This window comes from Pinus tabuliformis, chromosome 8 (assembly GCF_031772625.1).
Source record: "Pinus tabuliformis cultivar Carrire ecotype Pingquan chromosome 8, CPIR1, whole genome shotgun sequence".
Lineage (NCBI taxonomy): Eukaryota > Viridiplantae > Streptophyta > Pinopsida > Pinales > Pinaceae > Pinus > Pinus tabuliformis.
In genome coordinates this window covers 1,519,388,691-1,519,410,875 of record NC_142294.1, presented here as the reverse complement: position 1 = coordinate 1,519,410,875, position 22,185 = coordinate 1,519,388,691, and the positions used below count along the sequence as shown (strand labels likewise).

At 42.0% G+C, this 22,185-nt stretch overlaps 1 protein-coding gene across 1 annotated transcript in view; it reads right to left on the bottom strand.

The window, feature by feature from the left end:
• The window catches only part of LOC149241668 (uncharacterized), a 411,686-nt gene that overhangs the window by 307,995 nt on the left and 81,506 nt on the right, over window positions 1–22,185 (bottom strand). The window contains exon 2 of the mRNA XM_089367568.1: window positions 7,597–7,744. Coding sequence (XP_089223694.1) covers window positions 7,597–7,744 — 148 coding nt within the window. The remainder of the gene's footprint in view (window positions 1–7,596; window positions 7,745–22,185) is intronic.

Sequence of the window (22,185 nt, the reverse complement as noted above, 5' to 3'; positions counted from 1 at the left end):
ATAATCCATCAAGCCATCATCAAGATCACTTTCAAAGTGCTCTTCATGATGATCAAGGGAGGATTCTTGCTCAAGGTACTCTTCCTCATGACTACCTTGTTTTCCTTCATCAATAGAATAATTAGGATAGTCAAAGGCGATGTTTTCTTTTGCATGGAAATGATATTCTTCAAATTCTTTATTATAGCAAAGGAGACCTTCTTCTTGGAGAGCATGAGTCAAGTGTTGAGTGACAACTTCAACGTGACACAATGGTCCCCAATACTAAAGAAATTATTCAATGAATACCCCAGTCGAAGGGATTCTCTTTGGTTTGCAATTGCATCTTTTAAGCCAATCTCTTTGATCATCACTAAAGGAAGTAATGAACAATATCATGAGAACATCCTCATGAACCATGTTGATCTGTGAAGTATAAATGAAAACTTTTACAACATGATTCACAACTAAGGAAGGTTTACCATCGAATTTTGAGGCATTCATCATATAATTTATATCCAATCGATTTGGATATCGAAGAATATCCTTGACATCTAAAGGGGTATATTTCATGCAAAACCCAAGGAGCCATTGCCTTGAGTTTTGCATAGCAACCAAAATGAGGAGTCACCAAGGTGAATTCAAAATGCCTTGAGAGATGCTTGCTTCACCCTACAAGCATTGGATTCGGAAGTTCAATGATATCCTTGACATCTAAAGGGGTATATTTCATGCAAAACCCAAGGAGCCATTGCCTTGAGTTTTGCATAGCAACCAAAATGAGGAGTCACCAAGGTGAATTCAAAATGCCTTGAGAGATGCTTGCTTCACCCTACAAGCATTGAATTTGGAAGTTCAATGAACAGCTTAGTTCTTCCAATGGAGTCGCTAGAAGAGGATTTAACTTATCGTTAGGGATGAAGCTAAATCTTTAAATTATAGGGATGTGGACCTATTTCGTCACTAGCAACAACGCCAAAGATGTTGCAACAAAATCTAGTAAGCCATGGAGAGGGGTACCCTTCAACGCTATCACTAGACCAAGTGAAAACAATGGGGTGATGGCCCACTATCACCATAGCCAAAATGCCCTACTCTTTATGGATTTTAATTTTTCATCAATGGGAGGAATCCCGGTATGTATATAGGTCACCTAATGGGTATTCTAAGCTTAAAGGTGCACGGTGATGAAGAGGCCTCCAAGGGAAAGACATAATTTGGGCATAAGGCTCCAAGAGGAGGAAATTCGCTTTTCTCGAAAGAGGCCAAATAAGGGCAACAAAAGACCTAGGGTTTCATTGTTAGGTTGATTTGGAATGACCAAAGGTCAAGGTGCAAAGAAAGGGTTTCCCACAATGTCTTTCAGCAAGGTTTGGGCACATGAAACCCTCAAGAAATCCCCAAGTTGAAGCTAAAACCAAACTAGTGTTCACCCTAGGTAAAACAACTAGGGAAAGAGAAATTGTGGATGAAATTGGAGTGAATTCCCACCAAAGGGAAATGATTTTGTGGCAACCACTCAATCCTCGATGTTTAGACTCTCCAAGACCCAAAATTCCTCCTTATCAATTCGCACTAGGCCCTAGCTAGCCACTTGGCCTTAAGAGGGCCAAATTAGGTAAGAGAGAGAAAAGAGTAAAATTTTATGGAAAAAATTGACTTGATCACCAACAAATGGATGGTCAATGCCTAGTCCTTGGGTGGATGGATTCTATGGATGTTTAAGTTTAGCTAATCCTTGCAAAGGAGTAAGGATATTTTGATGCCCTAGTATCAAAACCCTAACTATTAACTTTGTTAGGATCAAAGGCACATGGGAGAGGGACAACATGAGTTAAGCAAGAGGAATACCATTCACATGTTATATAATGAGTAATGCTTGCAATAATGATATCTAACTTCTATTTTCAACAAATTAGGGCACAATAGAAAAACCCTATTTCACCAATACATTCCATACATTAGACATAAAGCAAAGATTTATCAAATACAAGGCTCACTTACAAGATAACATGCATGAATAATCCATCAAAGATCCAAGATAACTTCTCCAAACACACACATAGCTCCAATACAAAATTTGTTCCATAGACCACATCTTTCCACAAGTAAAGAAAGCCAAAATTCTCCTAAGAGAGGTCAAATTCCCAAGTGATGATGATGAAAACTAAAATATTCCTCTCCTCTATTTATGTGGGGAGGAAGATTTCCTAATTAGTCTAAAAGCCCCTAATTAACAAGTAAAATCATAATGATGCATTGGGTTACAAGCCAACCAACTAGCTTAAGACAAAAGATCAAATGATAGCCCACACGTGTGACTTGTGAGGCCTCATGACGCTGATGCCATCCAATAAATGAACTCAATGTGGCATGCATCGATGCTTGAGAGTGCCATGAGTGGTGTAGAAGATTCTAAAAATCATGATTTGAGGGTTGGCCCTCAAATCTCTGTCAATATCCCTATGTGGTCCCCAAAATCTAGTTGGGGCACAAAAGGTGTATCCCTATGTGATCCCCAAAATCTAGTTGGGGCACAAAAGGTGGTCTCCAGGGCCTACGCATAATTTCTATCTCTGCTCCAACATTGAGGGCTTTCCAGGTGCTACTAGCCCTCCCAAGTCTCTTAAGGTGAGACCATCCTCATTTAGGTTCTAGATTAGCTACCATCTCTCGTAGAGTGCTAAGGCCAACCTAAGGCATGTTCATCCAGTTGCATAAATGAACTCAATGTGGCATGCATCGATGCTTGAGAGTGCCATGAGTGGTGTAGAAGCTTCTTAAAATCATGATTTGAGGGTTCGCCCTCAAATCTCTGTCAATATCCCTATGTGGTGAAATCTAAAGAACACAGAAACAGTTTGGAGAAATTCCACCCGTATTGTAGTTTATTAAAATAATTAATATTTTTAATGGGGTTCCTAAGTTTAAACTTAGGGAAATTAAAATATTAATGGCTACTAATCAAAATATGGGTGAGAATGATCTAGAAGGCAGATCAAGCCATGTTTTAATCTTAGCTGTTGATTAGAGACTTAATCTCGGCCGTTGAAGTCTCAACGAGAAAAGTATAAAATGGAGGCTTGGCGTTCATTTGGATACACACACACAACAACAGAATTGATCTGGAGTTCGATTTCTGGGAATAGGAAGCTGAGAAATTCGAACTAAGTGATCATTCTGCAGCAGAGGGGCAATGAGAATCGAAGAGAAGGATTTTCTGGAGAATGTTGAAAGAGAGGCGGAACGAGTTTGCAAAGAGGCAGTGCAGTGGTCGGGAGAGCCGACGCTAGGCCAGTCTAGGCCCACGCAGTACTGACGCAGAGCCAGAAGGGCCAGCACAGAGTAGAAAAGTTGTCTGTCATGCAGAATCTGGAACTGTCGGGAACTGCCGAAACAGCTGGGAAAGTTGACGCAAAGGGCAGAATCCGAAACTGTTGGGAACAGTGGGAACTGTCGGGAACGTTGAAGTAGAGGGCAGAAGCCGAAACTGTCGGGAACAGCCGGAACCGACGGGAACTGCTGAAATCGCTAGGAAAGTTGACGCAGAGGACAGAAGAGGTGATGCAGAAATAGTCGGGGTTAGCCAGTCTTGTGCCGGATCAGCCATAATTCTGCAGGGTGAAGTGAGGTAAACCTCACTTAGATTTTCCACCAATATTTTCTCTGTAAAGGATTGCTAGATCAGCATCCTAGACTTGTATTCAGATATTTCTCCTGCATAATAATAAAACCCTTAGAGTTGTTGTGCCGGTTTTCCCGCATTGGGTTTTTCCGGGGACTATTGTGTCCAAAAATAAGTGTGTCCTATGTATCTTGTTCTTTGCTCTGTTTTCTGTTTCATGAGATCAAATATTTAATTAGTGTAGGTTGCAGAAGTAATTTGCTTCAGTATTCAGAAGAATAACTTGATAATGTATGTTAAAAATCAAGTAGGTGAAGTAGATTCAAATTTGTTGCAGTAGGGGTTCCTTCGAGTCTAGGAATTTTCACATGGTATCAAAGGATTGATTTTGAAACAGAAGAGCAGATCCAGTGCTGAGCAGTGAGGCCGAAAGATGCACTTAGCAACAATTTGAATCCCCTTGAAGGGATTGCGTAGTCCTTGTCGAGAAGCAGAGATTCTGAGGAAATCTCTTTGAGAGAGTCAACTAAGAGGTACGATTTCCAGTTCATGAGTTTGCAGAGGCAGGAGGAGTGACGTAGAGACTCGACGCAGTGCTTGAAGAGCGCAATTTCTGCCGTGGCAAAAATTTGCTGGCAAAAAACAAAGACACGTAGAAGGGGAATTTTCTCCTCAGAGAACTTTCCCCCAGAAAGTTCGAATTTCTCACTTGTTGAGTAGCTGAGCAGTGACTAGATGAGTCAATTTGACATTTGGGTGAGATGGCATCACATGGGCTCAGAGATCAGGACAGGTTGGACGATGCCTCCAACGATGTCATATGGAAGACCATAATCTTAGTTGTTCTGGAGGAATATGATCTCGAGGCCTACGTTAAAAGTGTTGGAGTTGTTCCTGCTGACAACGATCAAAAGAAGAAGTACAAGGCCGAGCAGGGGAAGGCAAAGAGGCTCATTCTCGATGGATTTCGAGATCATGTGGTCTCACACTTGCAGGGCAAGGATACAAGCCGAGATATGTGGGAAACCTTGTCGTCATTGTATGAAGGCTCTTTCAAACAATGGAAGATGTATTTAGAGCAGAAGTTGTCGCAGACTTTGATGCAGAAAGGAGAAGGGGTGAACCTCTATCTTCAACGTCTTCGGGACACTAGAAACCAACTTGCTGCAGTGGGGTCCAATCCTCAGCCAACCGCGATCATGAGGATAGCCCTGAATAGAGTCTCAGATGAATGGAAAGTTTTCGTCCAAAGCATATTGGGCAGGGAAAAACTACCTTCATGGGAGGAGATGTGGGAAACTCTTCAATGGGAAGAGCTAAGGAGGTACCTAGTGAAGGTCAATCTCAATGGCAGTAGTGGGAGTGGTACAAAGACGAAGCAGGAGGAGGAGAACACGGCTCTAGCATCGAAGGGACTGCAGAAGCCGAAGCGAAAGAATGACATTTTGAAGGTGAAATGTTTCAGTTGTGGCGAGATGGGCCACTATGCCTCCCAGTGTCCTTTAAAGAAAAAGGGCAAGGATGAGAAACATGATCCTAAGGCTGCTTCAGCAAAGATTGACGAGGATGAGTTTGCCATGAATGCCCACGCATCTCCAGGAGGGAGATGGGGTGATATTGAGTTGTAGTCGAGAGGACTACATGTGGGCAAGATCCTTGAGGACTCCACCTCTTGGATCAATTCCTTGCTACGGGAGCCCAAGATTCAGCAGTAGCGAGATGGACTTAGTGTCAAATGATGCAGTGGATTGTTTAGAGGACAGATACAATAGCTTGGGACCAAAGACTGAACAACGCGGAGCAAGGTTGGCAGCAGTGAAATTGGCATAGTGCAGGAATCAGCAGCAAGGCAGAAGTTTCAAAAGGTCGAAATCAACAGCAATCAGATTCCAACATTCATTGTATTATGTTGAACATAGTTAAGTTCAAATAATTTCGGATGTTTTTTAGTTGCTTCTCTCAGCAACTGAGTTGCAGTATGAATGCAGTGTTAGCAATGGCAGTGCAAGCAGCATAGCAGATGCAGCGTTTGAGAGGGAGTTGTAGTACAGATACAGCAGTGGTAGTGGTAGTGTCATGGATAGCAGTACAGTAGCTGCAGCAGCACAGTGTTGGTGGCAGCAACAGTGCGGAAAGGGAGATTCTTCAGAAGCAGAGCATCATGCAGTTGGACATTGTTGCTAGAGCACTTTTCTCGCTAAGAGGGAGTGTTAGTTTTTGGTAGCATCGGAAGTGCTCTAGCCTTGAAAATTGGTGGAGAGGCTAATGCGCACGAGTTCTAAAAAAACCAGAAACCGTTTGGTGAAATTCCACTCGAATTGTATTTTATTAAAATAATTAATATTTTTAATGGAGTTCCTAAGTCTAAACTTAGGGAAATTAAAATATTAATGGGTAATAATCAAAATATGGGTGAGAATGATTTAGAAGGCAGATCAAGTCATGTTTTAATATTAGCCATTGATTAAAGACTTAAAATCTTGGTCGTTGAAGTCTCAATAGGAAAAGTATAAAATGGAGGCTTGGGGTTCATTTGGATACCCACACAGACAGAGAGAATTGAGCTGTAATTCGATTTTTGGGGCTAAGAAGCTGAGAAATGACTAAGTAATCATTCTACAGCAAAGGGGTAGTGAGAATCCGAGAAGACTTTCTGAAGAATACAGAAAGAGAGGCGGAAAGAGCTTGCAAAGAGGCAGTGCAGTAGCCGAGAGAGTTAACGCTGGGCCAGTCTGGGCCCACATAGTCCTAACGCAAAGCCAAAAGGGCCAGAACAGAGCAGAAAAGCTGCATGTCACACAGAATCTAGAACTGTCGGGATTGTCGGGAACTGCCGAGAACTTTGGGAACAACCAGGAAAGCTGACGCAGAGGACAGAAGCCAAAACTGCCGAGAACTGCCAGAACAGCTGGGAAAGTTGGCGCAGAGGGCAGTAGCTGGAACTGAAGGGAACTGCCGAAACAGCCGGGAAAGCTGACACAAAGGGTAGAAGAGGTGACGCAGAAATAGCTGAGGTTAGCCAGTCTTGTGCCAGATCAGCCAGATGGCTGAATTTTGCCGGGTGAAGTGAGGTAAAACTCACTCAAATTTTCCACAAGTATTTTCTCTGTAAAGGATTGCTAGATGAGCATCCTAGATTTGTATTCATATATTTCTCCTGCATAATAATAAAACCCTCAGAGTTGTTGCATCGGTTTTCCCACATTGGGTTTTTCCGAGGACTATTGTGTCCAAAAATAAGTGTCCTATGTATCTTGTTCTTTGCTCTGTTTTTTGTTTCATGAGATCAAATATTTAATTAGTGTAGGCTGCAAAAGTAATTTGCTTTAGTATTCAGAAGAATAACTTGATAATGTATGTTAAAAATCAAGTAGGTGAAGTAGATTCAGATTTGCTGCAGTAGGGGTTCCTTCGAGTCTAGGAATTTTCACACATATTACTTGACAATCAACCAAATAAATAAAATCAGATCTCTCTCTCTTAAGGTGCGCATCAAGCTATGTAATAACCTTTCAAACCAATCCTTTATTGTGTGCTTATCTAGAGTTCCATTAAATTATTATCCAGCTCTAACGTTTAAATACAGTGAACTAGGAAAATATAAAATATAACTTGTTCTGAGGTGCATTAAACTATGGATAAGTCTCGAAACCAAGCCTTTAATGTGTTGCTTATCTAGAGTTCCATTAAATTCTCATGCAACTAAATGTTCATCGACAAATGCCACCTAATTTTGGGAAAATATTGTTTTAGTTCCAAATGAAAAGGAAGTAAATCATAATGAAAAACTTCATAATGTAGACCTCTAACTGTCCCTACAGACAATAGATATATCATATCTCAACGAAACATGATGGTCCTCAATTCTAACAAATATGGTCAAATCCTCCTGCATGAATGGTTTATTGTTCCTACCAAATAACATGCATTATTTAAGTTTATGTAATTTATTATTTACTTGAACAATAACATGGGAATGTATATTATCTCACCTCTTTAATTTCATCCACTGTGTGAGAGCACATGGGAAAACCTGCATATGTCCTTTCCTCTAGCTTCAACAGATCATTAACTCTTACATAGCCATCGCTTCTCATGCTCAATCCTAAGTCAATTGCTCTATGTCGCAAAATAGTAGCCCTACAAAATTAAACAAAAAGAAAATCATTGTTAGTTGTATAAAGGCCTTGTTTAGAAAATCATCGTTAGTTTTAAAAAGACCTTGTTTATGGAGAAAACAATGTATAGGATCACTATCATTTGCAGGCTCGTCTTTAATAAGGATTATTTCCAGATACATTAACCAATGGCACTAAAACATCACTAAGTGAAAAATAAAATATTTAGAGAGAGAGTTATTGAAATTTAAAAAATAACAGAGTGAGGAAGATAATTCCTTCTATGCTCAATATCATTGGAGTTTACACGTGGAATTTAAAAATATATTAATAAAAAATGTCTCAAGACATTCAAAAAGATATTAATAAAGAAAATATTTCAATGTCGACCATTTCTAAACTGTATGAATTATTGAAATGTCTAAATGTCCAACAGTTAGCGTGAACACTCTACCCATAATCAAGTATCAATAAAATTAAATAATAATAGAAAAGAGTGATGAGTTGGATATTTATAGGGAAGAAACTAAAATTCACCATTGGGAGAAAGACTTACAAGTCATTCACTATCGTGAGAATGACTTCCAACTCATTCGATGAAAAAATTTCAAAGTCCTTTAAATGAAAGTATACATTAAAAATCCTCGATGGGAGTGTCACATGCTCAAATGAAATGCCTAGGACGTGGGCCTTAATTCTCATCCCATGCGTAATTAAGTATGAGGAAGAGTGTTGAAGAAGTTTCGCATGGTGCCTTAAGGAAAAACCTTCTAGAGGAATTCTTGGATATATCTTGTTTGGTATGGTTATTAGAAGGTATTTGCATGGGAAGGGAGATGAGGGAAAGGATTGTTGGAACTTGGCGGTGGCGTATGTTCAGATGTGAGGGGAGACCATACAGGGGAGCCACTCTCATTCGTCGGGGTCTTAGTGGTGTATGCGATCAATGGAGAGCAAGAGTTTGGTGCACAGGTAATGCAAACGGCCATTTGGGAACTCGCGACTAAGTATGAGAAAGTGTCTTGAAGATGTTTCGCATGGCACATTAAGGGAAAACCTTCTAGAGAAGTTCTTGGATATATCTTGTTTGGTCTGGTTGTTAGAAGGTCTTAGGAATTGGTTGGGGAAAGAGGAAAGTTAATGAAGCTCGGGGAGAACTTAATGAAACCCAACATGTAATGTAAGACTCGGATGAAGCTCAGTGCATGTATAAGGGCAAGTGAAGGCAAGAATATGGCAGTCAATTGGACTGATTGGGTCCATTGAGATAAATAGACGGTGGCAGGACAGTCATGAGAAAAGTAACAGGAAAGGTAAAGTAAATGGATTTGAGGCATCAGATGCCTTGGCTATGTTGGGAACTATTATTCTCACTGTTGTGCATGTTGTACATTGATAAAGGGAGTTCTCTTAACCTTCATCCTACATCAGATGCCTTGGCTATGTTGGGAACTGTTGTTCTCAATGTTGTGCATGTTGCGCACCGATAAAGGGAGTTCTCTTAACCTTCATCCTATGAACATTGGTAATTATGTTGTGATTATGATTATGGTGGTGTCTATATATGTATACATGTATGTATGTGTGTCATTATCTAATAGGGGTCAGGGATCATGAATTTTTTATGCTAATGTGTATATGTATACATGTATGTATGGCGTTGTCTAACAGGGTCATCATGGATCATTTTTGTGGAGGAATGATTGCTTATGTAGGTGAATGGCATGAAGTGGTTCTTGGTTTTATGAGGAATCAAGTGGGAAGAGTAGCCCTAGCAAATCTATGAGGTTAGTATCATGTGGATATGATTTGATATTATGTGCTATACTATGCCTATGTTTATATTATCGCAGGCTATGATGAAGGATACATCAGCGAAATGATAGCAGTGTGATCTGCGGCATGCTGGGACAAGCATGGATAGTGGAAAGACACTATAAGCAAAGTTGCTTGGTAGAGTCAGTGTGGTCTCTAGATGTACCGTAATACTGTTGTATATATGTTGTACATGTTGTATATGTGGCGTTGTGTATAGATGGTGATGTGTACATGTATATGCAGTGTTGTGTACATGCGATGCGGTGTAAACGTTGTACATATGGTGTTGTGTACACGTGGTGCTTTGTGCATGTTGTAGATATGGTATTGTGTACATGCTATCATTAGGGGAATTTTGAGGTCTAAAATGGGCCTCCTAAGGAAATTATAAAATAATAGTGGAAATAATAAAATAATATTAGAATACATCATCATATTTTAGAAGGAAAAAGGAAAAAACTACTTTTTCAACTCGTATTTTCAACTTACCCCCCAATGGATTTACTCAAATTTCAAATGAGGAAAACTCACTGGATGCATAATTTGATTCCTCATCCAAGGAGTACTCATGTTGCATACTTTCGATGGACCCTGCTACAGGAAAAATGAGAAATACATGAAAAAACCACGTTTTTTCATGTATTTCTCATTTTTCCTGTAGCAGGGTCCATCGAAAGTATTTCTCATTTTTCCTGTAGCAGGGTCCATCGAAAGTATGCAACATGAGTACTCCTTGGATGAGGAATCAAATTATGCATCCAGTGAGTTTTCCCCACTCGAAATTTGAGTATAAGTTGAAAATACAAGTTGAAAAAATAGTTTTATTATTTTATTATTTTTTAATCTTTTTACTTTTTTACCCCAAAAATGGTGAATCATCCCCCATGGTCGACATCATAATCTTGAATCCTATTGGTTCTTATAAAGTTTATTTTGTTGTACATTTTTCTTAGGAGGTCCATTTTAAACCTCAAAAGTTCTCTAGTGACATGTGGTATTGTATGCATGTGGTGTTGGATACATGTACATGTGGTGTTGTGTGCATGTTGTGTTGTGTAGGTGGTGCCATGTACATATGGTGTTGTGTACACGTTATGCAGGTGGTGTTATGTATAGGTGATACTGTATACATATTGTACATGTGATATTGTGTAGTGTATATGTACTACTACGTTACGGGTATTGTGTAATCATTGTATAGTAACATGTATATTCGTTGTGTTGTACTATGTGTACATATATGTATTGTGTGTGGTACACCAGGTGTATGGGTATGTGTCGTGTTGTACACTAGGTACAAGTGTATGTGTTGTGTTGTACACCGAGTGTAGGTGTATGTGTTGTGTTGTACACTATGTGTGAGTGTATGCATGTGATGTACAATCTGTGTATGTTCATGTGGTTGAAGCAAAGGCACAGAGTGTTTATCGGGTGTGGCAACCAATTCAGTGTGTACGGAAATGACAAAGGACATGAGTGGAAGCAAAGGCACAAGGTGCTTGCGAGGTGTGGCCGTTGATTCAGTGTGTGTATGGAAAGGAAAAAGGACACGAGTAGAAGCAAGATATTGTAAATAATGCATCGAACTATGTTATAAAGCTCCATGGGCAGTATGTTTTGTTTTAAGCAGTCTTGCAGGTCATAAGTGTCATAGAACACCAAGGATGGTGTTCCGCCAAGGGGGAGGGGTTTGTAACAGCCCCTAGTTGATTTCCCACGTAAAAAATATAAGAGCAAGGTCATGGAACACGTATTCCAAGTTAAATGGTGGGAAAAACATCCTAGTGGGTGTCCCTTTCGATTTCTGTATGGCTAGGGAATTGGCTAACGCTGTAATATCCCCTATCAGAGGTATCCCTCAAACACAAGCAATATAGTAGTCGGGGTGCTCAAAGATATAAAACAAAAATAACAGTAGTGCAACATACAATAATGTATACATGGAATATAAGCAAGTACTCGAGAAATGCAGAGAGAAATGCTAAGCCATTTTATTATACTGAGTAATGGAAAGAGTACAAGAGGTGATCAGACAGGTAGCACCTCGACTTGCACAAGGCAAGTGAAGAAATACACTCAGAATGGTAGGGAAATGGCCTCTCTCTGAACTGCGTCCAAACTGCCGGAGAACTGCTATGTTGCTGCTACTGCTGGAATCAAATGAGGATTTGGGGTTGTTCCCCTCCTCAGAAAATGCTGAAACTCTGGAATCAACCTCTCCTCAATAAACCCAGAAAAGCCCAGAAAGCTTTTCTAAAATAGCTGACCCCCGAAAATCACCCCCTTTGGAATCTTCGCAATCCCTCAAGGCTTTGCGCTACACCTGAAGAGAATCCTCCAAAACTCTACCCGAAACTCTACCAAAATCCTCCAATATGCAAGGGTTGATCCCTAGCTCAATCTCCCAACTCAAATCCTCCACAAAACCCCAGTCCTGAGCTCCTACCCAAAGAGACTGCGTTCTCCCCTCTCAAGACTGCGCAATCATCAAAATGCTTAGTTCCTCCTCAACTCCAGAAATCGCTCCTCTTGCAAAATATTGCTGAAACTACCTTGCCCGAGCAGGCACTCGAAGTCCCTTGGGGCTAAGGGTGAGATCTCCGAACGGAGACACTCGATGCACTAAACAATGATACAGACAGGCTAAACAGCCAGCGTGCTCTAAGTCGAAGTGACTAGCTCAAATGCAACATAATCGAATGATCAAAATGAGGAGGCTCCTCTCTCCTTTATAGCGTTGGCCTCTCTCAAAACCCTAAGGCCACCTCCTCCAACGTAGCCTCTCTCTTGCCACGTGTTCCTTCTCATCTGCGCAGTCCCTCCAAGTGTCTACGTGGGCCCCTTTTCTACGTGGTCCTTGGGCCCCCTTGGCTCCCCTTTTAAGTTACAACGTTGTGCTACTAGGGAGTGACTTTATTCATAAAGTGAGTTATGTCCCCCTTTCCTCACTTTTTATTTATTAATAACTATAGAAGGCAAAATTGAGCAAAATCGAATATTCCAATTAGCCATGGCTAATTAGGAATATTACAGTCTCCCCCGGCAAAATGTTGCTTGTCCTCAAGCAACTAAAGTGATGGATGCTGCAAAATTTTCTCACTCTCCCAAATGGCATCCTCATCCAGTAAATTCTTCCACCTCACCAAGAATTCCCAGACCGTCCTGCTCCGTAGTTGCCTCTCCCTGGTATCAATAATAGCCTCTGGCTGCAACACCAAATGCCTCTCATCATCCGTGGGTGGTAGCTCATTTTTCACTGTCACCTGCTGCCCCAATGCCTTCTTGAGGAATGGTACATGAAAAATGTTATGAATCTTGTTGCCTTGGGGCAGCACCAATTCATACTCAACCTGTCCAATCCTGCATATCACCCTGTATGGGCCATAAAAGCGGGGCTTGAGCTTATCAACTCCCTTCTGCTTCAGTGACCACTGTCGATATGGCTGTAATCGTAGGTAGACCACGTCCCCTACCTCAAACTATCTCTCCACCCGACCCCTGTCAGCATACAGCTTCTGCTGGTTCTCCTTGAGGCCCTTCCATGAGAACCTCTCTCTAATGGCCCTGTAGGTTTTGGTAAACCCCTAATGACCGGCCAATGGTGAATCATGTGATGCCTGAAGTATCTTCTTCTTGAGCTGAGATCCCTCAGTCAAGAAGATCCGGTCCTATAGTAAATGATCTCGTCGATCACCCTGTACTTGTCATCCGCCACCTGCCCATCTAGAATCTCACATGCAAACCTGTCCTTGGAGTACTCTACTAAGAGTCGAGCCCTCCAGTCTGTGTCCAAGCTCATAAGAGACAACATGGCTGGTCTACATGAAAGGGCATCTGCTACCACGTTGTTCTTGCCCTTGACATACTCAATGTCAAAGTCATATGCTTGGATCTTACTGATCCACTTCTGCTGCCTCTCTTGTAGCTATTTCTGCTCCAAAAAGAACCTGAGGCTATTGTGATCAGTCCTCACCCTGAACCTGTTACCCACTAAATACTGTCGAAATTTGGCCAATGCATGCATAATGGCCAGCATCTCCTTGTCGTATATAGAATACAACCTCTCATGCGGAAGGAGCTTCCAGCTCTCAAAGGCTATAGGGTGACCTCCCTGCATCAACACTGCATCGATCCCCTTTCCCGATGCGTCGCACTCCAAAACAAATGGCCGCAAAAAATCTGGCAATACAAGCACTGGGCAACTGCTCATAACCTCCTTGAGCCTGTCAAAGGCTCGCTGCGCTGTATCCGACCAACTAAATGCCCCCTTCCTCGTCAAATCTATCAGGGGTGCACCAAGCTGTGAGAAACTCTTGACGAACTTCCAGTAGTAAGTACAAATACCAATGAATCCCCGGAGTTCCGTCACGTTCCTCGGCTCCGACCAATCTCTGATGGCCCTAATCTTCTCCTCGTGGACTCTCACTCCGTCCACCCCTATGATGTGTCCCAAGTACAACATCTCCGTCAACCCAAACTTACGCTTGGAGAGCTTGGCATAGAACTGTTGCTCCTCCAAGATGCGCAACACTGTCTCAATGTGTTGGAGATGCTCCTCCCAAGTCCTGTTGTAAATGAGAATGTCATCAAAGAACACCAAAACAAACTTCCTTAAGTGACTGCGGAAGATGTGATTCATGCAGGACTGGAGTGTAGCTGGGGTGTTGGTTAGCCCGAAGGGCATCAACAAAAACTCAAAGTGCCCATAGTGACACCTGAACGCGGTCTTGGGAATGTCCTGCTCCCTCACCTGAATCTGATGGTACTAGATCTCAAATCAATCTTTGAGAAGAACCGTGCTCCTCTCAACTCATCGATCCTGGGTATGGGGTACCTGTTCTTCAGGGTCTTCTTGTTCATGGTCGTGTAGTCAATGCACATCCTTAATGTGTCGTCCTTCCTCTTTACCAACACCACGGAAGAAGCAAAAGGACTCATGCTCGGCCGAATGTGCCCAAGAGCCAGCAACTACTGAATGGCCCACTCAACCTCATCCCAATAGGCCTTGGGATGCCTGTAGGGGGTAGTAATCACTGCCTATATGCCCTGTTCAAGCTCAATGGTGTGCTCAAACCCCCGGTCCGGTGGCTGTCCCGGCGAAATCTCCCCAAACACTATGGCATACTAGTCAAGGATGGACTGTATCTCTGGGTGCACCGCCTGCCCTATAGTCCCTGCCTCTGATGCATGCAGCTCCACTGCCCACTCTACGTCTCCCTTCCGGAAGACTGCCTCCATCTGATGAGCCGAAACAGTCTGAGGCGGATATGTGTGTTGTCCCTGTATCTTCTCATGCCTCCCTGTCTTCTCATCATCCCACTCCATCTCTAGGGCCTTCCAATCTGTCGTGACCTTCCCTAGAGTGATGAGCCACTGAACACCCAGTATCATGTTGGTGTCCGGAATATCGACCACGAAAAAGTGGTCAGTCAGTGTGTAGGTGCCCATCGTCACTGATAACTCTGGAACATAACAAGCACACACCATGGTCTGATCTCCTAGGACCAAAACTGAAAAGCCATCGAAGCTCTCTGTCTATATACCTCTCCGCTCAACCATCTGTGCATCGATGAAGTTGTGGGTTGCCCCACTGTCAACCAAAACTGATACTCGTTGGTCACGTACTGTCCCCCATACGCACAGTGTCAGATACTTGGGAACTCCTTGCAATGCTGCAAGGGCCCCTTTGGTAGGTGCAAAGGCTGCACCACCCGCTCCTGGTGGTGGAGGTGGCATAGGACCCTGCGCGGCATGACTATCTCCTAACTCCACATCATCCTCCTCATCCTCTTCCCCACTACTCTCGAAGAAGACCTCAATAAAATGTGCTTTGCCAGCAGCACATCTATGTCCCGGTGCCCACGGCTCCTAATAGGTAAAGCACAACCGCTTCTTCTTCAACTCCCTCCTGGCATCATCATCAATCTGTGCTCGTCCTGGATTCCCCTATGGAGGCGGAATCCTCACATCCTTCCCTTTAGGCTGGAAAGCCTGTGTCTTGGGGTAAGGTGTCTGGGTCCTGGGTAAGGCATCCTGTAAGTCCCGGGTCCTGCTAATAGCATCCTAGAGTGTGGCTGCTCTAGTGGATCTTACTAGACCCCGAAGTGGCTCTGCTAACCCCTCAACAAACATGTAGATCCTCCGTGCCGCGGATAGATCTGGCACCATCACTGAAATCCTCAAGAAGTCTGCAATGTAAGTCTCTGGGTTCCCGGTCTGTTTGAGCCTCGTCAGCTCAACAAAGTGTTGTTCCGGATCCCTCCGGTCAAACCTCTCCATCAGTCTCCTAGTGAACTCGACATATGTCGTCACTGTGGAGTGTCCGAGTGTAACCAACCCATGGAACCACCAGTCCTAGGCCTCACCATCCAAATGTAATGTCGCCACCTTGATGGCCTCTGTCTCCGACATCTGGTTAAGCTGGAAATAAATGTCCAGCTTCTCCACCCAAGACTTTGCCGAACTGTTTGATGAGCCATCAAACGTAGGCAAGTGAAATCTACTAGCTGTGCGGTGGGTTTCTCCATCATGATAATGCCGGTATCCTTTGTGATGGTCGCAGGGTCTACTATCCCGCTGGAGCCGAACAAAGTCTCTGAAGGAGATAGCATCCCTGAACTCCTGCCCATAGGCCTGGTACTCCGCAAAATAATCGCCCATATCACTGGGCTCTGCCTCCTGCTGTGCTCCGGCCCCCGTGTCTACTCCTAGGAAACTGGGCATGGTAGAGCGTATAGGGGCATGTGAGGCCACCTGCTGAGTAGTATCATGCTGAGTGGCACCTTGCTCTGGAAAATGATGAGATGCACCCGATCCCTCTCCAACCTAGAAAACCCGTCGACTCTCACGCTGTCTAGCCTCCACCGCCGTGAATCTCTGCCCCATCACCTCGATCTGCCTCAACAGATCCTGCACTGATTTGAGGAGCATGTCCGCAAATTTCTTCCGGTCATCATCTGCCATCGGATCCTCCTGCTCTGCCTCCACCACAAGCTCCTCCTGTTCTGTGTTCACCACAGGCTACTCCTGTTCTGTGTCCACCACCCAAACACAGTCTCCCTCTCTGTAGGTGTTCTCCAACCTACGCTCAATATCTCTGTATTTCCTACCTCTGTAACAGATGTAAGGCTTCTCCCTCAACGTCATAGACTGCTAGCTCCACAGGCTGAGCCAGATCTATGCTCTGATACCACTGTAATATCCCCTATCAGAGGTATCCCTCAAACACAAGCAATATAGTAGCCGGGGTGCTCAAAGATATAAAACAAAAATAACAGTAGTGCAACATACAATAATGTATACATGGAATATAAGCAAGTACTCGAGAAATGCAGAGAGATGCTAAGCCATTTTATTACACTGAGTAATGGAAAGGGTACAAGAGGTGATCAAATAGGTAACACCTCGACTTGCACACACTCAGAATGGTAGGGAAATGGCCTCTCTCTGATCTGCATCCAAACTGCCAGAAAACTGTTGTGCTGCTGCTACTACTGGAATCAAAAGAGGATTTGGGGTTGTTCCCCTCCTCAAAAAATGTTGAAACTCTGGAATCAGCCTCTGCTCAATAAACCCAGAAAATCCCAAAAGCTTTTCTAAAATAGCTGACCCTCGAAAATCACCCCCTTGGGAATCTTCGCAATCCCTCGAGGCTCTGCGCTGCACCTGAAGAGAATCCTCCAAAACTCTACCCGAAACTCTGCCAAAATCCTCCAATATGCAATGGCTGATCCCTAGCTCAATCTCTCAGCTCAAATCCTCCAAAAAACCCCAGTCCTGAGCTCCTACCCAAAGAAACTGCGCCTCCCCTCTCAAGACTGCGCAATCATCAAAATGCTCAGTTCCTCCTCAACCCGAGAAATGGCTCCTCTTGCAAAATACTGCTGAAACTACCTTGCCCGAGCAGGCACTCGAAGTCCCCCGGGGCTAAGCGTGAGATCTCCGAACGGAGACACCGATGTTGTCTGCGTGAGCCCCTTTTCTACGTGGTCCTTGGGCCCTCTTGGCTCCCCTTTAAGTTACAACGTTGTGCTACTAGGGAGTGACTTTATTCATAAAGTGAGTTATGTCCCCCTTTCCTCACTTTTTATTTATTAAACTATAGAAGGCAAAATTGAGCAAAATCGAATATTCCAATTAGCCATGGCTAATTAGGAATATTACAAAGGCAATCGTGAATGCAAAGAAACAATAATTGGCATTTTATTTATGAAATAAAGAAAAATATGAAAAAAGGAAGGTGAAGAGACACAGATTTGCATGAGAAGGAAATTGAAGGAAAAATGAAGGAAAATGAAGAAAATAGAGGCTTCAATGATAAAAAAGCTTCTGAGAATAAGTTTACAAGCTTTTTGACAGTTTTTGGGTGGAGCTCTCTTCTATTCACTCACTTGGAGCACTTTGGCATTCACTTGGATTTGGAGAAAAGGAAAAGGAAAGCAAGGAAGCGCAAGGGAACTAGTGGATCATTAGCTACAACTAGATTGCTTTGTAGGTAACAGGTTGCATGTGTGATTTTCTTGCTGATTTATGGATGCATGGTATATGCATGTAATTTTCCGGTTATGTGTTGTCATTGGCATGGGAATTGCCTAGATTGACAGTGGTTTTAGCCTTGCCTTGTCATTTCTTGGATAGCCATGGTGTTGTGTGTTTTTCCACTTGATGTTTTTCTATTGGTGCTCAAGTTCCTTATGGTTGTGGGTTGAGTTACTAGTTCTTGGAGTCGTCGGTTGGAATAAATGCTCTGAAAGCCCTGGAACAACTTGGGTTGAGTTACCAGTCTTGGAGCCTAGGTTGGGAAAATCGCTCTAGTGCCCTTGGTGGGTTGAGTTACTAGTACCTGGTTGGACAAATTCTCTGAAGCCCTGGAAGGATGTGAGTTGAGTTATTAGCTCCTGGAGCCGCGGTTGGAACAAATGCTCTGGAGCCCTGGACAGCTTGGGTAGAGACCGATATGGTTGGTGTTAGTGATGTCCGACTGTGAGGTGGAATCACTGGTTAAGGGTTGATGTGGTTTGACCTCTGGAAGCCCTGGTTTGGTTTTACTTGGATGGAATATGATGCGGGGGTGATTGGATGAAAGAAAGATTTGGTTCAGCCCAATCTATAGTCGAGTGGTATGTGGAAGTCCCTGACTTGATTGATATTTTCATATGTTAATAAGAGTTATTCTTTTGTTGTGATTCATGTATATTTGTAGCGATTACGTTGGTGATATTATCGTTGAGTTGCCATGGTTTCTATGTTGGATGTTTGCTAGTTATATATTGGTTATGTGATGTATATTACTTATGGCTCTTGACATGTTTTGATGAATGTATGAATGGTGGATGAATGCATGGACTAGAAAATGTTATTGCAACTATTATGAAAGGGCATTTGAGCCTTCTCGATGATTCTCGGGTGACAACTATCAATTTGTGATCCCTAAGAGATGAGGTGAGTTGTCAATTTGTGGTCAGTTTGTCGGCCCCACTTCTTTAACTAGAGCTAGGAGGTTGGTTCATGTCATAATAACTCTTTTTTCCATGTTTACCTTGGTAACCTAGTGAAATTAGGTAAATATGGAAGGGGTGGTTACAAGGTGGTATCAGAGCTTCCATGTTCAAACACTTGAACTAGATGGGCTATCATGGTTGTGTTTATGCATGCCTAGTTGGTTGGACATGCATTGTGATGGTCATTGTTGTGGTCTTGTGTCATCATGATGTTGTTGGTATGTTATGATGTTGATGTGTTGGCTGAGATGGAACAGAAGATGTAGATCATCATAGCGAGGTTGCAACACTGGACCTTGGGGTAAGCGCAGATCGTCATACAGTTGTATGTTTGGCATGCAAGGATGATGCTTAATGGTTTTTATATGAATTGTGATTATATGCATGTTTATCATTCTATTATTATTGTGATTATATACATGTTTATCATTCTATTATTATTGTGGTTACATGCATGATAGATGTTAGTTAATCAATGCGGTCATATGCACGAGTCGGATAGTCATGAATGATAGTAACTTCTTGTTATATGCATTGCATGTGAAAATTCCCTAAATTGGATTCCCTACTGCAACAACTAATGATATTTCTCCTATTTGTTAAATTCCTTTAATCTATGTTTCCAGGAAACGTGGGTTCGGGGACGAAGATGGATACGCCATTTTTTGAAACAGGGTGCGTGGGTTCGTCGAAATATATTATAATTTATATATATATAATATATAAATATTATATTTTATAAATTATAATATATGAATTTGTATATTTTTCAACTTTAAACAAGAAAACTAAAATATTTTTTATTTAAACTTTAAATATTTAAACATGCACATAACTGAACATTCAACTTTCACAATGAAATTTCAAAATTTCTAGTTTGATATCAAGTGCAAATTGGAGTTTACATATTAATAAGAATCATGATATATGTCCATTGTCATACTACATTCAAAATTTGTCTTAAGGCATCGCCAAACAAGAACTAGGAAATTTTAAAATACTAAAATAAAAATAGCTAAAAGTGAACAATGGTTTCCTCAAGCCATGTCATCAGCATCACTCAGATCTTCAGTTAGCATGCTCTCCAAGCAGGAATCACTCTCATCTTGAGGCTCTTGCTCATCCATAGCAACTGGAGGTAGCTCAATAAGGCCATTTGGTTATATCTCCTCGCCCACACACATAGCATTGTTTGTATATTGGTCCCATCTCTTGAAAGGACCCTCCTTGTATCCAGGGTCTTTTCGAGATATGAGACAAAGTGTGCTATGAATGTACACTAAGTTCTTTGCCTTCTTTGAGCCCAACATATTTCTCTACTAAATAGATAAAGACATAAGTACTCAAATTCCTCTCACAAGATGAAGAACTAGCTACCTAGAATATTAGGGAAGCCCATTAAATTAATTTAAAAAAAAAAAAAAAAAAAAAAAAAAAAATGAACCCCAAAAAAACCCAAAAGAACCCGATTTTGGAGTTCCAAGTACCCATCATCAAGGTTCTCCATACCCCTCAAGACAAAAGAACCCAAATTTTTTTAATGAAGAACCTGATTCTTCATAGAAGAACCTGGTTCTTGTGGGTTCTTCTCAGAAGCACCCGAACCCGAATCCAGTACTTGGGGACTAGAACCCAGGACAGGTTCGAGAACCCCACCCCCGGGTTCGGAAACCCGTGCAACATAGCCTTTAAACAAATTACTTGCAGTTTTCTATGACAAATATCAAAATACATACACTGCAACTTTCACTTAATTAAATAAATGCGGAAACAGGAAACTGAGCAAGAAAGAAAATACAACACAAATGACACCGTTATTTTTGGACAAATGTCCCCGGAAAAACCCAATGCGGGAAAAAAAGTGGAGCAAATCTGAGGGTTTATTATTATTAAGCAGTGGCAAATTTTGAATACATCTTTGAATACCTCAAGGGTTATTCAATTATAGAGAGGGAAATACTGGCAGAAATATTTGTGAGATTACCTCACATAATCACAAAAAAATCCCCGCTGATCTGGTCACTGGATGAGGTGCCTCTGGCAGGCCCTATGTAGTCCTCAAGCAGTCTCTGCATCAGCCACTCTAGGCACTGCATCACCCAGTCAGTTGATTGATTTGTTGCCAGGAGTCACTGCTCTCAACCTCTCGATCTCACATCTCGGCTTCCGACTTCTGAAACTAACTTTGCTGCAAAATTCCGGACTCTCTCTTGCCCTCTACGTGAGAACTGCTGGATCACTCTCTGCCTCTCTCTCCTAATGATTCTGCGGCTGAGAAAATATTTCTCTCTCCGGATGCTATCTCTACCCCTCAACTACAAGAAATCTACTCGATCAGAATTTCCTCCTGAGAACTTTCCACTTTATAAATTTAATCTGTTGATATCTCGGTGTGTTTTCCAAATGACCCTCAAGCTTCTTTAAATAATCTTCTCGTTGACATATTCAACTACCCAGATTAAAAGCTAATCAATGTCTAAGATCATTTTAGCTTGATCCTCGTCTTCTTCTAGAATTTACACCCACAATTAGATTAATACCCATTAATATTTTTAATTTCCTAAGTTTAGACATAGGGGCCCATTAAAAAAATATTAATTATTTTAATAAAATTGTTTCTTAATGGAATTTCCCAAAACGCTTCCTGGTTTCTTTGGAATATATTTGCCCAAGCCTCCTTGCAAAATTTGAGGCCTAGAGCACATCCAATGCTACCCCAAATCAACATAAATTTGAGGCCTAGAGCACATACAATGCTACCCCAAATCAACATTACGGTCATATGCATGATGATTATGGTCATTACAACTAAGATCTTGATGTTATATTGTTAAAATTGGCAACTAGGGCCAAACTCCATGTGGGTCATCTTATTCATGGCTGATAATATTTTTATTAGATTCCTCTCGTCGAGAGGTGTAGGATTGATCTAAAGATAATCTGATTCCGATAAGTATTTATGGAGATATGAATTTATTTTGATTATGGAATTATTATCAAGCCTACCAACAACTCATGTAGGCTCACAAAAGCCCAACAGTCGCACCTATTCAATTATCATCAGATGTGTATAAATACAGGAGGACTTTTCCTCACTTGGACTCACTCAACTCATCACATCTCTCTCTCTCTCCAGCGCAGTAAA